This window comes from Brienomyrus brachyistius, unplaced genomic scaffold (genome assembly GCF_023856365.1).
Source record: "Brienomyrus brachyistius isolate T26 unplaced genomic scaffold, BBRACH_0.4 scaffold35, whole genome shotgun sequence".
NCBI classification, from domain to species: Eukaryota; Metazoa; Chordata; class Actinopteri; order Osteoglossiformes; family Mormyridae; genus Brienomyrus; species Brienomyrus brachyistius.
In genome coordinates this window covers 3867053-3883177 of record NW_026042310.1, presented here as the reverse complement: position 1 = coordinate 3883177, position 16125 = coordinate 3867053, and the positions used below count along the sequence as shown (strand labels likewise).

General features: G+C 50.3%; 1 protein-coding gene, 1 long non-coding RNA gene and 1 other non-coding gene across 5 annotated transcripts; 1 reads left to right on the top strand and 2 right to left on the bottom strand.

Moving 5' to 3' along the window:
• Positions 1 to 17: 17 nt before the first annotated feature.
• Positions 18 to 8837, bottom strand: LOC125721746 (serrate RNA effector molecule homolog). Of its 3 annotated transcripts, none has more exons than XM_048997781.1 (20): positions 8683 to 8837; positions 8076 to 8202; positions 7757 to 7885; positions 7523 to 7672; positions 7182 to 7370; positions 4736 to 4905; positions 4263 to 4462; positions 4035 to 4154; positions 3751 to 3928; positions 3501 to 3661; positions 3343 to 3404; positions 3135 to 3213; positions 2783 to 2974; positions 2473 to 2643; positions 2210 to 2363; positions 1577 to 1770; positions 1143 to 1299; positions 622 to 714; positions 428 to 524; positions 18 to 299 (listed from the first exon to the last, which is right to left on the bottom strand). In XM_048997781.1, exons 2-20 carry the CDS (start codon positions 8192 to 8194, stop codon positions 224 to 226), a joined length of 2691 nt encoding a protein of 896 aa, XP_048853738.1. In that variant the 5' UTR covers positions 8195 to 8202; positions 8683 to 8837; the 3' UTR covers positions 18 to 223. The 3 variants fall into 3 exon arrangements, with proteins under 3 accessions (XP_048853738.1, XP_048853736.1, XP_048853737.1); XM_048997779.1 differs by having other exon boundaries at positions 7757 to 7901; positions 8077 to 8202; positions 8683 to 8836; XM_048997780.1 differs by having other exon boundaries at positions 4269 to 4462; positions 7757 to 7901; positions 8077 to 8202; positions 8683 to 8836.
• Positions 8838 to 9360: 523 nt separating this feature from the next.
• Positions 9361 to 9453, top strand: trnar-ucu (transfer RNA arginine (anticodon UCU)). The gene is made up of 2 exons: positions 9361 to 9397; positions 9418 to 9453. It is a non-coding gene; the product is annotated as a tRNA-Arg (tRNA).
• Positions 9454 to 10050: 597 nt separating this feature from the next.
• On the bottom strand, positions 10051 to 12033 carry LOC125721741 (uncharacterized). Its single transcript, XR_007385957.1, has 2 exons — positions 11899 to 12033; positions 10051 to 10365 (listed from the first exon to the last, which is right to left on the bottom strand). It is a non-coding gene; the product is annotated as an uncharacterized LOC125721741 (long non-coding RNA).
• Positions 12034 to 16125: the final 4092 nt, after the last annotated feature.

Here is a 16125-nt window from a genome sequence, read left to right as displayed (position 1 = left end):
AGGGACTCAGACATACATTGTGAGGGACAATATTTTATTGTGGTAGTAAAGGGGAGGGGGGGGACATACAGCACAAGCCTGATCACCAATACAATGTGCATTCTGTCAAGGTCACACATAACGCTGAATTAACGTCTCCAACATTCGTTTATCAAGACGGTCACTGCCACGTGCAGAAAGAAATAGAAAAACATATTAAAATAAAACAATAAAACGATGGTTTCTAAAAGAAGTCGACGTCCTCAGGAGCATCCAGGTCGCGGTATTCAATGATGTTGCGCGGATCTCCTCGGATCATTCTGGAAGATAGGGCGCGATAGTGAGAATGGGAGATAATTCCCTCAAAGGAACCACAAGCAGACAGTCTGCACGTTTTCCTCAGATAGCCCACTAGAGGGCGCTGAAGCACGAAGTTTAACAGTCTTACCGGTTACGAGGCTTCCCAGGGTAGCCTCCCTGCCCGCGGAAGTTGTCATAGTTACCCCGGCCCCCTCCATACTGGTTGGGTGGGTAAGGAGGGCCACCTGGTAAAGTTTGTGGGGGGGGGGGGGCGGTAATAAAATATCAGCATGCAGCATCATGAAAGATGGAGACAATCAAAACGCAGATAGACAGCCTCACCTCCGTAACCCAGGACTGGGGGGCGTGGCTGACCAAAGCCAATGAGACCCTGAGGTGCTTGTGGAGGGAATGGTAGCCCAGGGGAGAGCACTCCTGCAGAGAGGGGGATGGGGGGGGGGACGTGACCGTCTGAATGCAAGGAACAACACTACTGATAAAGGGAGCGAAGCCCGCTACAGGACCAGGAAGTGCCGCACTACAGGACCAGGAAGTGCCGCACTACAGGACCAGGAAGTGCCGCACTACAGGACCAGGAAGTGCCGCACTACAGGACCAGGAAGTGCCGCACTACAGGACCAGGAAGTGCCGCACTACAGGACCAGGAAGTGCTCTGAACTGTACAGAGGAACCAGAGACTATGGCTTAAGCATAACTGGAGCATCCTGATTTGGACAACACTGCCCCCATGTGTTACATAAGGGCGAGTTCGACCCAATCCAAGCCCAATTCAACCAAGTTTTTCTCCAAGCTTTGCTTCTACAGTAACTGAGGGTGGAGGATGACAACAAGGACTCTCTCACCTTGCCCCGGGCCGGGGGGAGGAGTGGGTTTCATTTCTGGGAGGGAGGGCCTCTTGGCGTCCATGAGGAAGTTGTTGAAGAAGACGACTTCCTTCTTGACCTCCTCGATCTTGTCGCCATGCTTGTTCAAGATGTGTTTGCGGACGAACTCTGGGCCCTGGGTTGAGACGCGGTGAACAGCAGATTAAAACATGCCACAGAGGGCTCTCTGTTCAAATCTACTGCTGCGTTCAGAAGAGAGGAACCCCTGAAGGAATCTGGGGCCCCACAAACTGATCCATGAAGAGGCTTAGATACATCCTCACACCGCTCCTCAGACGACAGACACATCTCACGTACAAATGGATCTCTCCTCCACTCAATCACATGATATCCTACCAGCATCTGAACACTGGAAAGCCACGGAGGATGACCCCGCGCTGGGCCCCACCTACCTTGAACTTCTTCCCACTGAGCGGACATAGCCACTTGTCCTTGCCCAGCTCCTGGGTGTTAGCCGACACAAACTTCTCCACCTCCTGTTCGGGGTCTTTGCGGCCCATCTTCGCGGCCTCCTCCTCCGATAGCGTCTCCCTCACGCTGAACAGGGGCGTGAGCTTCTCTTCGAAGGTCTTCTGCCACTCGGCCACTGAGGGCGGAAGACAGGAGAGCTGAGCAACCCCCGGGAAAGCAGAGTCAGGTCACCGGCAAGATGAAGAATAGGACAGGGCCGAGAGTGGATGATACCATGCGGTGAAAAGACGGGGGTGTCTTCATTGGGCCAAAGTAGTCATATGACCCTCATGTGCAAGCAAAGACACACCCAGGCCAGAACAACCGTCCATCACCTGGGCTTCAAGATATACATACCATGCCAAGCTCAAAAGTGCACAACCAGATCCACATAATTCCACTAATATGATGGAAAATGCGAATTATTTCTCAGGACTGAAGACACCAAAATAACAGTAACAGACAAGTTATGTACAAATTCAACGAGTCAAAGAAACCTCCCAACAGTAAGACCATGCAGGGAAATAGCACACAAACATGGAACTAGGCCTGGGCTCAAAGGGGGGAGGGGCTACCTTCTCCGTGGGTAATGCGATTGGGCGGGATGGGGCCCCGCACATGCACGATGCCGCAACGGTTGGGCATTTCGTCCTCGTTGGGGTACTCGCAGGAATTGTAGTAGTCGATGGAGTGGACGATGCGTAGGTACAGCAGTAAGCGGTCCAGCACCTGGCACGGGAGGGGGGCAACCCAAAATCCCGGGGGGGTCAGGCCAACTGGTGGCTGCAAATGTGCTGTAATCCGACACACTGTGGGCGGAGCCTATGCACCCACACACCTTCACCAGTTTTTCGTCCCGCTCCACGGTGATCTCCGCCGGGTGTCCCTCCTTGCTGCCCTCCTCGGGTTCGCCTCCCCCAGTGCCCCCCAGCAGTTCCTCCTCCTCCGCGCTCACCTCCTCGATCAGATAGTCTGTGATGTTCTTCAGGATGGGGTTCTGGGCCGGGAGCTGGGGGTGGAGCAAACAATGTGACAGGAGAGGCGGTGGGGTGGCCCCCCCCCATGACCTCAGGGGTGTTTCATACAAAAGGCAGCGTTTGCTCACTGCTGCCACCTACTGGGGAGCCTGGGTCACAGCAGCAGCGTACCTCCAGGCCCTGTGCATCGGCCCTCTGCCTGGGCCCCCACAGCCTCTCCCTGTCATCCAGCGTGTGGATCAGTCTGGCCGACAGCTTGATGTCGTTACGGAGAACCTGCCGGTGCTGGGTGATGCCATTGATGTTGCGGACCCTACGTGCCAGATCGCGGTTGACCCCCGGAGCCAGCTCACAGTCCCGCAACTGTGGTGGAAAGGCGGCTTGGGGTAAATGCGGGGCCGCCGACCGGCGGAACGCTGAGCAAAGCCCTCACCGGTCAGCAGAGGTCACAAGCGAGCCATGCTGTCACTGCAGAGCAGCTACGTCGCTGACCGCAGGCGACTCGTTTTTAGGAGACACTCACACGGATGTTCTGCAGGTTCCAGCAGATTTCCTTGATGTTCACGCTGCGGTCAAATGTCACCCAGCAGCGACGGAAGAACCTGGCAGACGCGGACGAGAGTGAGACCCTCACGTTGTTCCCCCCTCCCCAGACTTCACCACGTTCGGTAAAACGGCAAGCATCCTGAGAGTGGCGAACACGCATCAAGAGTGTTGCCGTGGAGACTGACCTGCGCTCTGGCTGGGGCTCCGATAATGCCACCCGCATGAATCCTGGGTACCGCCGGCAGAGCTGCGGGTTTCAGTGAGACGGGCACCGTCAGTGTAAGCAACCCCCCCCCCCCCCCACATTAACCCTTCCCCCTCTGTAAGGAGCCCTGACTCTCACCGCGACAATTTCTGCCTTGGAGATGCTTGGCGCGATGCTCCTCATGAAGAGCGAGCAGGTCTTGTGCAGCGGCCGCGGCCGCACCTGCGCCTCCTCCTTGGCCGCCTTCTCCACCCGCTCTTTCTCCTTCAGCTGCTGCTCCTTGTGCTCCTTTGCACTCGCTGCGGAGACATGCCCATGTTCAGGTGGAGACAGATCTTACGAATGCGTGACACGTGACCTATGACCCCCCCCCCCAATCCATCCTCACCTTCGCCTTCCTCCTCCTCCTCATCCTCCTCTTCCTCTTTGTCCTCACCTTCCTCCCGCTCGGCCGGTTTCTCGGAGGAACGGGAGATGGAGTCCGAGTCCGAGTCCGACTCGCTGTCCGAGGCGCTGGCTTCATCCTCGCTGTCGCCGCTGCGCTTCCTCTTCCTCTTCTTACTCAGCTGGGGGGGGGGGGGGGTGTGGCATGACCAGATGACCACACTGACCAATAACCAAGCCAGCAGCCTGAAGAGGCCTCACACCAGTACGGTCTGCAGAACCGCTCACCTTCTTAGGTTCCGAAGGCTCCTCTCTCTCTGGAGCTGCGTCTACCTTGTCCTCCTCAGCCACGCCCCCTCCGGTTCCGCCCCCGCCTTTCTGCTTCTCATCAGTGCCTCCTGCCCCGCCCTGAGAGAGAAGCACAGATCCCCGTTTTGTTAATCGGATAGAGGCGTCCATCTAGTGCCGTTCCTCTAATGGCACTGCAGTGAATCCGCCTCCATCCTCCAGGGCCACTCCAACCTTCTCCTTGTCCTCCTTGTCCTCCTTGTCCGCGGCCAGCTTGCGGTCCGCATTCCCCGCCTTGGGCTCCTCCCTCTTCGGAGGCTCCGCCCCTGGGCCGCCCGCAGCCGCCCTCTCCCGCTCCTCTTCCTCCTCTGTGGGCTGCTCCAGGATGCGCAGGTCGTTGTCACTGCCTCCCTCCATTTTTATCACCGCTGAGGAAGAGGAGGGAGATGCATGTCCATCCCCAGTAGGCCTATGACTTTCCTAAACAAAGTTATTTTTTTTTCAAAAACTTTCAAATATATTTCATTAGGGTTAGTTAACAACCCCAAAGGTCAGTTGGCGTTGCAACTAGCATCCTTCAAGTTCATGTCCTTAACCAAGTTCTTAAGCGAGCACAGGACCCATTGTAAAAAGTTGCCCACTTTTACCATTTTTCTAAAAATGCAACTGGTGCCATGTGGTCATGGAGCGGCTTCCCTCACCAGCGTCCAGGATCTTGATGATGGCGGGGGCGCGCTCGATGTCCAGGGAGACATTGTCGAACCAGCCTCCCTCCAGCAGGTACATGAAGACGCTCAGGCGATTCTGCAGGGCGCTGTGGGCGTCCGCTTTGCGCCGGCCTGCCTCATCCGGGTGGTACTTGGAGCGGAACCTGTATGGACACCCAGATGGCAGGACCCCAGAGAAGTGAAGGGGGAGGGAGAGGGGGGAGGTGGAGTGGCAAGGAGGCGGTGAAAGAAGAGGCAGTCAGGGCAACTTCACGAGGCAACTGGGAGTCCAGGTCTCAAACACACAACCCTCCGTTAAGTTAGAAGAGTAGGACGAGACCCCAAATGGGCAGCACTCAGACACGGTCGCTAATTAAGGCTGAGCCGTCGGCCGCGTGCTGGTGCTCGCTAGCTGAGATTCTTTATTAATGGATTCATTTACACCCCCCCCCCCGCCTAGCATTAATCTGCTTGTACAGTCTTGAACGTCCCACCTGGAGAGCGACGCTGCTTCCCAAACCACACTGTCGCCGCTTAAAGCCCTGTTTCCCTACTGCATATTGTTGAAATACAACCACGCTTTTAACCATGCGCTGGCAGAAAAGGGAATTTAGACGACTGTCTGCTGGCATCCCGCCACACTTCATCCTCCAGGAACAGGCACCCTGCTACCAACCCCCCACCCAGTGGGATGCCCCATGAAGAGTGCGGCCTCAGGACTGTACAAGCACATTGACAGCGGCGCTGCACATGGCCAGCCCTCCGGCAGGGAGGGAGCTCTGCCTCTCATGCTGCAAAATGCAGGCGCAGAACCTGCAACACAACCTTCACCATTAACACGCTAATTAGCACTGAATCACTCACCAGCTGCGGAGGCAGCAGTAACTTCACAGAAACCAACTGCAACACAGTTCATAGATGTATTAACAAAACTATAACACACGTACGGGTCTGTGTAGTGGACTAAATTTACCTTTTATCCAATGATTAACAACACAAATATACTCAGAGGGTCTCTTCTGGCACAAAAGGTCACTCCACTGCAGACCTGATTGTTTCTGCTCATAAAATGGTTTTAGGGACGTTTTGCTTTTGCATTTGACTCGGTCCAAAAAAAAAAAAAAAAAAAAAAATGTTTTTGTTTGTAAAAGAAAAGGGAGGGAAAAAAAAGCAGCAGACTAAGGCAGCTGTTTGTCTGTTTGGATGCCCCGCACGCACCACTGGGGGGGCGCCACTGAGCCTGTCTGCCTAGGAGCCCTGTACTGTGTGTCTAAAGTCACTGCATTGTGCGCAGTGCGGACCCTGACTGTCTAACAGACTCCTGCGATGGTCGTCCTTGTGTGGGTCCACGATCTTCCCATACCTTGTAGAGGAGGAGGGGAGGAATAGAGGGAGCGACCGCTCTGTTAATTGTCAAAAAAAAAAAACTTATAAAAACAAAAAGGCAAATAAAGCAGACTGATCCGGGTGACCTGTGGGGAACAGCGCATGAGAAATAACACGGACAGTGAATGGGTGAGAACAGAGAGCAGGTCTGCCGCACGCACACACACACACACACACACACACACACACACACACACACACACACACACACACGCTCATCACGAACACAGCCTGCCAACCTAATAAGTCCGGTCCTCTGTGTTCCGCAGAAAAACATCAAGACCTTTTATGGAGATCGCCAGCCCAGGACCTTCAAGGCTACTTCAGGAAGCAACAGGTCCCAGGAGATCCTAAAACGTGCCTGCAGACCCTAAACTAAGAGCGCCCCCTATAGGCAGCTCCCATCCCGACACAGGATGAACGTGGCTGCAGCATGCGAGCAGCCACCTTAAAGCACTCATAAGAACTTTACTAACCACTTAGGGCAGGGGCCTGTTTCACAAAGCGGGATTTCTTGCTTAGTCAGATAACTTGTTGGATTTAAGGAAGTCAGGGCTAAATGTAAGTGTACAAAGATAAAGTGCGTCTACCTCAGACTACCTTAAATCCAACAAGTTGTCCAGCTAAGCAACAAATCCTGCTTTGTGAAACTGGCCCCAGGTAAGTAGGATTCACAACGTATCTTTTTACCTTCGCAACATTAGACCCAAACAGCAGGAAGATCATTCGCGCTCCATCAAAGCTGAGCGCTTCCCAGGCTTGTCATCTCCCACACGACTAGTACATCCCAGTCATTTACTCTTTACCCCAACTTTGAGGTTCAGTCAAATGCATGAGGCCACGGAACTGTCTCCTTAATTCAATTTTAATAGGCTGAAGTGGCCAGCCTTTTCCCTAAAACATCACATCCGCAAACATCACACTACAAGCAGAAACATCTCTGACAACTCAGCCATCTCAGTGACACCATCTTACTCTGCACGCAACCCCCCACGACCCTGATGGTACAGTCCACCCCACCATGCACAGCTTGGACCGACCCGCTGGACCGTACCACTCCTCGTCTTTGTGGGCCAAGAAGAAATCCTGCATCTGCTGCCGCCTGAAGTCCATCTTGTACTCGTTGTATCGCTTGACGGCCTCTGTCTCGTCCACCGAGTCGTCCAGGGACAGCAGGAACTCCTTGAAGCTCTTCATCACTGGTGGGGGAGGGGCCAGCTCCACATCATGGATGTTCCCCAGCCTGACAAGATTGTATGGGGGGGGGGGGTGATACTCAAACATCTAAGCAAAAACTCAAGTTATCAGTCCGCTCGGTGATGAAGACCACTCTGACTGTTTGAATAAAGTCAACCGTGTCTGTATGGCAACAACTGCCCCCCCCCCCCCGCTCACCGAGCCTGGATGGGGATCCCATGGTGCTGTTGCATCATGTGCATGTCAGGGGGGCCCCAGGGCTGCGGGGGAGCATAGCTGGGCCCCCCACTGCCGCCTCCATACGGCAGGTCGTAGCCGCCGTGGTAGGGGTCGCCACCATGGTCGTCCCTGCAGGGGGCGATAAGGAGCAGGGCTCAACATTACTGGGTAACGAGCAGGGAGAGGGTGTGGAAATGTGGGGGCGTTACTCACCAGTCCCTGCGCATGCGCTTCTGCTGCGGGCTCATGTCGTGCCGGGGCGGCGAGAAGCGCTCCCGGCGCCCCCGCTCATAGTCCCGGTACTCCGCCCGGCTACGCCGTTCCCGTCCCCGGTCCCACTCCCTGGCAGAGGGCCGCCAGCACCCGGAAACACAGAACAGCTCCTTAAAACCCGATTCCTGCTCTCAGTATCATGCCGATCCCCATCTGCTCCCCCACCTCCTGTACCCCTCAAACTCTCTCAACACCTCATAAAACAAAAAGCACAGCATGTCTCACCTGTTCCGCCCTCCTCTTATTCACTCTCTCTTACCTGTCGCTCCACTCGTCCCTGCGCCGGTCCTCCCTCTCTCGTGATCGGTCATAATCGCTCCTCTCCCGGCGGAACTTGTCTCTCCTTCGCCGGTCATACTCATCGTCACTGTCTCCCATCACTTATCCTGCGAACAACGGAGGCACAGAGGAAGCAGCAGCCTGTTTCCTCTACAAAACCCTCTAAAGCCTGGTTAACTCGTTATTCCGGTCTTTCCTGCGGACCAGAACTTGGTCCAAGCCCTTAACCGTTCATTCTGAATAAAAGTATCGGTACAACGACACATTTGTAAATGGGATCCGGTTTTATTAATTTACCATCAGAAGAGACCGGGCATAGTTACCGTAATTTAAAGTTACGAATATACATATACATTCTTTTTTTCAGAAACGTGCATTAATGGGAGCCAGATAAACCGGGCGATGCATCCCGATCCGCACATGGTGCCCGGCGGAGCCCAATCCTCACGGCCAGCGACACTGGAGCTGCACATGGCGGCTGCCTCTGTGGGCAAGTGCCGGCGGCTGCGGCCTGCTCGCCCGTATGTCCGTACTGCAGCTCTGAAGAGCGTTTGGGGCCCGAAAGGGAAGCCGGATAGACGGTTTACCTGCACAAACCCGTCCGGTTATCAGTCCGGCTTTTGCTCTTTATATTTTTTATATGAATTTATTTTCATCAGCTAGCAGCTCCCGCCGCTTTGCTGCAGCCGCGGCTCCGCAACTCCCCGGATGTAGAGGGACGTCCTTTGTCAGGAGTCTTATTTACTTTAGTCTCTTTACCCGGGGGAGGGATCCCGTGCCGAATCAGGGTATTAAAAGCTGGCAGTGTCTGTATATGGACGTCTTTTTTATTATGGGTTTTATTAGGGTCTTTTCACTGGTGTCTTAGAGTTTGTCAGTGTCTATAAAGGAACGCTCTTGGTCATGGGTCTTATTTTCACGAGCGTCTTTAACCGGGGGAGGACTCCTTACGGGACACGGCGGTGTCTGTACAGGATGATTTAAATGTGACATATTATACCGTATGCATAATGCTTGAATGCGACGAAGTGCGGCTTTCAGAGAAATAGACCATATCCCGCAGTTCAGGCAACGCAGCTGTAATTAACCAGCCATGTTCTACACAAAGAAAAACTGAACCCACATGGCATTAACGCCAAAAGCACCGCCCCCCGCCATGGTGACAGCGGCTTGGTGTAAACTGACACCCGCCATGTACTGAAGGTGACGATTGGGCTGCGCGGGTGGCATGAATACCAACACTGAGATGTGTGTGTGTGTGTGTAGGCTCTGTGGCGCAATGGATAGCGCGTTGGACTTCTAGACTTTGACTGGGTGAGGTCATTCAAAGGTTGTGGGTTCGAGTCCCACCAGAGTCGTTGGGTTTTGGTGGGTTGTTCCCTGGCTCCGCGTAATGCTTTCACTATTTGGACCTTGAGCAACGCCCATAACCGTGATCTCTCAATTCTACGTTGTTTTAGATAAACGCGTCTGGTAAATTATAATATCTATGAAGCTAAACCCTAGTTTGATGACTTAGAAAATAACAAAATACAATATCACAACCAAGATCAGAGTAGTGTGGTAAACAAAAGATATGATTTAGATGTTTTTTTAAATATTTAAAACGGTTAACCAACTGGATAATGCGGTTATTTGGAAGTTATTAGAGTGAAGCAGCGAAGTCGTAATTACATTGTTTACATTGTTCCATTGCATTAGTTTTGAAATGCAGGAGTAATATCTGTAGTTTGTGTTTTTTACAAAACAATGACATCTTCAGTATATGAGCCTAGGATTCTGGAAATTTATAACCCTCAAATCTGATAGTTAGACGGTAACTGATGCTCAGTGATATTCAGTTGAATGCGATTTAAACTGATTTATGTCACATTAGGGTCAATATACAAACATAAATATTTTGTTAAAGCACACTGGAAGTTTCTGATAAATGCTCACTGGACGCGTGTCAGTGCTGGATTCTATACAGGCGTTTATCGGGGACACAGTAACCACAGACCATAAATTTACACAAAAAGAGATTAATGGATGTCAGATGGACTACAGATCGTAAATATGAAAGGTCCATGAAGGCGGGAGGTGAGATTTCATAATGACGATACACTTCGTTAATTTAATTAATAATAATGAATAACAAACAGAGCAACTAGGTTGTGTCTGTAACACGAGAAGAGAGCTAGGGGGCGCTGTAGAAGGCATTTTTGAGATGGGCTGGTCAGCGGGTCTTCTGCTCATCAGCGGGTCCTGACGCTGAGGAGGGGCAGCATCACCTATGACGTAAACACACAGGGGGTCCTCAGCTGGCAGTCATAGATACGAGTGGGATAACCTCATTGCACATGGGATTTATACAGTTTTTCCTGAACTGCTAAAACACTCCATTTTAAAAACTACACTGTCAACTACCAGAAGTCCTCCATCAAATTAATCCCACAGTTGGCAAAACCTAAAACACTGTTCGTCTGGTTAGGCGCAATTTGCAAATCTGAATCTCCCGTTTAGCAAAACTCTAAGCAAATTCACACATTATGTTTCAGGGCATGATTATGAGGGAACCAGGGTAACATGTGTAGCCAAATTTAAGCAGATGTAAGCATTTCCTGACCGTAGATATCTGCTATTGTACAGCAGAACATTTACAATGCAAATGGAATACTTCTAAGAGGATGGTCTGTTTGTAGAATTGAAAGACGGCCATATGATCTCACAACGACAGCCGACGCATAGTTGAGATGGTCCATCAAACTAACGGAACTCGACAGTGTGAAATACAACAGTGGATTATTAAAGACAACATACATTTTTGAGGTATAAACAGTGTAACTCTATCAAGAACTGTCCGTGTCTGGCAAGGCAACTGGATAACGGTGAAAATAGCCTATAGGGTACCGTCTGTGCAAAACTCTGAAAGAGTGAACGAGCGACGATATCAATATGTGCAAATAAGTAAACTTTTACAGTAAACTCACACGGTGTCATTTACAGAACCGAATGTGATCTTTTTTCACTGTGAATAGAGAATTTTTGAACTTGACTCAATGGTAAGGCCTCATGGGTATATTTTCATGGATGGAAGCGGGATTCTGGGAAAAAAAGGGAAAGAAAGGTCACAACATATCTGGTTCACATGCCGTGATAGGAGTGTCTAGCCAGCGCGGTGGGAATGTGACCATATGCTCTGTCATTGGTAGCTATGTTACAGCTGGACTTCTCCTAACATTCCTGTATGGTGTGAGGAATGCTTGTACAGAGAGGTCACGAGCTGGTAGAGCATCTCATTTATCATACCATTTGGGATAATGCGGGGGGTGGCATGGTGGTGCAGTGGTTAGCACTATTGGCTCACACTTCTGGGACTTGGGTTTGAGTCTCTGCCTAGGTCACATGTGTGTGGAGTTTGCATGTTCTCCCCATGTCGGCGTGGGGTTTCCTCCGGGTACTCCAGTTTCCCCCCACAGTCCAAAAACATGCTGAGGCTAATTGCACTTGCTAAATTGCCCATAGGAGTGCATGTGTGAGTGAATGGTGTGTGAGTGTGCCCTGCGATGGGCTGGCCCCCCATCCTGGGTTGTTCCCTGTCTCATGCCCATTGCTTCCAGGATAGGTTCCAGACCCCCCCCCCCCCCCCCCACGACCAAGTAGGATAAGCGGTTTGGAAAATGGATGGATGGATGGATGGGATAATGTGAGTTTTCACCATGGTCCGTGAATATGCGATTGCTTTCCAAATAACCAACATTTCATGAATGTTTGCCTTCCATCATATTCTCCCTTTTTAAACCCTACCGAGGAATCTTTCTCACCATCCCGGTGGGTGGTACATGGCCGGGGCCCCTACACAAGCGATGGATGCAGCATGTGAGGATGCTGGAGCGGGAATCTCGCCAAGGCTGGTTTTGGCACGCCGGTGGATTCTTCCCATGTTGCTTAGCAAAGGAGAACATGCGATGTAGATGCAGTGTTGTGACCTGAGCCAGCACTGAAGCATGACGCTGTGGCAGAATGAATGATTGACTTTGCTGTGACGAAACATGTAAAATCATATAGTGCAGAAATATCCTAAATAATGATTATTTTCCTGTCATCCTGTTTTGCTTTTATTTATGTAGTGTGTAACAGTTTCTGAATAGTGTCTATACATCCCCTGTAGGTTTTGGGTGTTTTCTGACACTAGTGCCTCGATTTTGAATAAAGCTACAGTTTTGAGTCAACTGTTTGATTTTGCAAAACAGTTTTAGGGTTTGTGTTTAGTGTTTTGAAAAGGGAGAAAAGAATTAAGGAATGCGTTTTAGCAGTTCAGAAAAAACTGTGATGTGGAAAAAAACATGAAAATGTTTAAATACAGATGAAAGGCTTTGCGGATACAACTTCAGCCAATTATTTAAATCGTTTCGAGACTAAAGGGCAAAAAATGGTGAGAGTTTTGCTAATTCTGACTTAAAATTAGAACAGTAAAGAAAATAATGAAAGTGAGTGAGAGTGACTGAGAGTGACTGAGAGTGACTGAGGATGTGCAAAAGTGTGCAAGAGTGAGGTGTTCGAGAGTAAGCAGTGTGAGAACTGTGAACTGTGTGAGAGTGTGTCCCACCTACCTGAGACACCTGTCAACAGCCTGCCTGGATTGAGACCCCAGCATGACCCCCCCCCATCTGGTCGCTCTTCCGGGTACGGCCTTTAAACTTCCTCTGGCGACCCATGAAATCGAGGAGGAGGCTGGGTGGGGCGTTTCGGGACTTGATTCCGGGCTCCATGTGTGTCCCTCGGCCGGCCCGCCGCGCGGGAGGCGTGAGGTCCTCGCTGCCCCCACATAGATCCAGATGGTTCCGGAGAAGGGAGCCACCTCTTGTGCCAAAAAGGCCGTCTGCGATCTCCAAAGGAGATGGGAAACGCGGAGAGGCTGGCTCAGAGGGACAGAGAAGGAGGGGCAAAGAACCGTGGAGACCACGCCCCCCCCAGAAAGGCGGAGGTGTCTGGGAAACCGAGCCCTATATCATTCGGATCAGATCCAGACCCTACTTGGAAGGTTCTCTCATGGAAGCTGGGTTCATTAAAGCCTTCACAAGCACCATAAACCCGTAACCGCAGAAGCAGAGGATATAAAATATCCCAGGAATATTTTAATCCTCCCCAAAGGGAATATGTGACCCATCAGCACGAAATGAGTCTTATGGGTGCAGTTCTACCAGTGCGACTTCAGACTCATTTCGTGGCGACGGGTCACATATGATAGTTTTCATGCATTCCAGCTCCCTCTCCATGACACACCCATGTGAAACTATTCATATGGTCTGATTTATTATACGGCTGATAAATATACGGCACGTTGAACCACGAGTGACACTTTAAATAACATTTCATATTATAATTGTATAGTGAATGGTAGTCCTTAGAGCACAATGTACGCATTTATATATCGTATGAAAGGGTTACAGTATCTTACAATACCGTCTAAAAATACTATGCTATAAAAAATGTGTATGAGTGATTTGTGACACTCCATTGTTCTCCATTATAATTCTGAAAAAAAGACCTGTCTGTGCTAATTGAGCATTTTATAATGCATTTTCACGTAGTCATATACATACATTTCACATGAACTGTTCATGTCAATCAGTTGTTTAATTAATTGGTTCTACAATCTGTAGATGAATCAACATAAAAGTAAAACTTAGATCTTTACTAACATAAGAACAGCCTTATCTTATTTATTTATTTTCGTTATACATGAATTTGGTATAAGTTTGTAACATGTAAACATTCAAAAAAATGATAAGCAGATGCCTACTGTATGTCCCATGCATCCCGAACCGACAAACCTACCTCGTTCTCTGAGTTGAGGGGTGGGGGTCTCGATTTGACCAGACTGGCCACAGACAGCAGAAGGATGAGCAGGTAGAACATCCAGGGGGACATGGGACCAGAAGCAGGTGAAGATACCACCGTCAAAGGAGAGAGAGAGGAAGAATCAGCGGAACGGTGAGCTGTGTTCTGGGAAGAGGGGTCACTGCGGCAGTCTTCACCGTGGTCTGGTCCAGCGAGACCCCGCCGGAGGTTATAAAGGGTGACCCCTGGTGGCAGAACTGCATTCCTGAGCGTTGGCCCTGGAGATCCACTCCCCAGTTCTGTGCAGCTAGCTGGTCACATTCAGGAAACAGCACAGGACACATGTGCGAAAACACGTCAAAACACGTAGAAGCGTATAGCGAGAGCGAGAGGCAGGCTGCACGGAACAGCAAGCCTCTGACCCCGACGTCTGTGTTTGGAGATCAGTGTGGAGGAGCATGCAGATTAGGCACGGGGGGTCAGGGACTGAAAGAGGCCCAGCGGCGGCCCCATTCACGCCGGGCATCGTTAGCCTAATTAGTGGAGCCAGCACACACGGGCTGTATGAGTCACTGTGTACGTCCGCCCACGTCGCGGCTTTAGCTCTTGTTTCATCAATCAAACTTTTTGGAGTAGAAACAAGCTACAGAACTGTGGGTAATCTCTGGATTGTGAACATGCAGTACTTTCAGCAAAACTTTATGTGCTCGAGGGTGAGATTTGGTTAGCTGGACACCAGGGGGTGCTAAAATGCAGGGTGAGGATGTCAAATGAAGAGTTGGGCACTGGAGTCACTGACTTATGAGTCGACTTTGATTCAAGTCACAAATCTGATGGCTTGTGACTCAACTCAGCAAAACTGATGGAAGGACTTGGACCCGACTTGGACCCTATAACTTGAGAAGACTTGAGAAAGATGCATCTCTCTCTGCATATACGCAGATGTAAAAACTGTGTGAGGTCACTGTACCATCTCTGCCTATAAAGAACGTAACCTATGACTTACTGCGGTGGATTTTTGCTGCAGGTAAACTGAACTGAAGGTAAAGAAACTGACATAGGTAGGGACTCAAGCTACAGGACTCGCGACTCGACTCGGACTCGAGTCACACATTTGATGACTTGCGACTTGAAAGCAATAATGATGGAAAGACTCAACCTTGACTTGGACATAGGGGCAGATGACTTGAGACTTGACTCGACCTGCAATGTTTTGACTCAAGACCTGACCTGGACTCGGCAAGGAATGGCATATTCCCTTCCCTGGTAAAATGGCGAGAGGATCTGCTGAAGGAGCAGGCCAGGAGTGGACCTATAAGGGTCATTAATACAGGGGTCAGGGGTCACTTTCCATTTCCCAAGGTCATTACAACAGGCGATGTGGGAGAGGTCGCCCCCTAGTGTTGCTCATCAGTACAGTGAATCCACTTTCCTCTAGTTATGTCACTGTTGCTTTGTCTCCAAGTTCCTCTTCCATCCAGGAAGTAGGGAACATTAGAGGTTATTAGGTTATTTACAGATACTGTTGCTAACATTTGTGATAGGGACTGTGTGTAAAATACTCTGTTGGAGATATTTTCCGAACATGGAAGAGAGCTAATTTGCATGTGTGAAGGGGGTGTGGCTTACGGTGGTCATGCCCCTTATTATTAATATTGCCCATGATGCATCACTCCCGAGGCACATGGTGGGTGGGGCTAGTTTAGTGGCAACTGTGCACTTATAAGTTGTGAGAGCTGATTTTTGTCTACTCTACTGCAGGCTTCCTCAGTCATGGTCCCATAATTAACTGCATAACTGAGCTGATTTCTAATCCTTGAAATAACACACTATTAAACTACTCTGTGAAGAAGGCCTGTTCCATACCTGTCCTGTAGGTGGTGTACTACCCATCCATCTTCCATTGGCTTACCTTGTCACGCTCCTGTGCTACTCCATCCCCACTCATTATTCCTAACTGCTTATTCGCGACAGGAATTTGACCAGAAAATTCACAGGACACGACTGGGGCAAACTGGACAGGATCGCACATTCACACCCCCAAGTACAAACTATACGGACATTTCAGAGACTACATAATTAATCAAACGTACATACACCGATAAAGCAGGCATAAGTATCCTCGAACCGATTCATAATACAAATAACACCATAACAGCAGTTCTTTATTCATTTAGACTTCATCCTACGGATTGTGGGACTTCTAG

What these genes read in the sequence shown, in the direction of transcription:
- LOC125721746 (XM_048997779.1), bottom strand. Translation starts at nt 8,194, where the DNA reads ATGGGAGACAGTGACGATGAGTATGACCGGCGAAGGAGAGACAAGTTC. An exon ending in CAGGGACGAGTGGAGCGACA is followed by an intron (nt 7,902 to 8,076) that starts GGTAAGAGAGAG and finishes TTTCCGGGTGCT; the next exon opens with GGCGGCCCTCTGCCAGGGAG. An exon ending in AGCCTTCGGAACCTAAGAAG is followed by an intron (nt 3,929 to 4,034) that starts GTGAGCGGTTCT and finishes CCCCCCCCCCAG; the next exon opens with CTGAGTAAGAAGAGGAAGAG.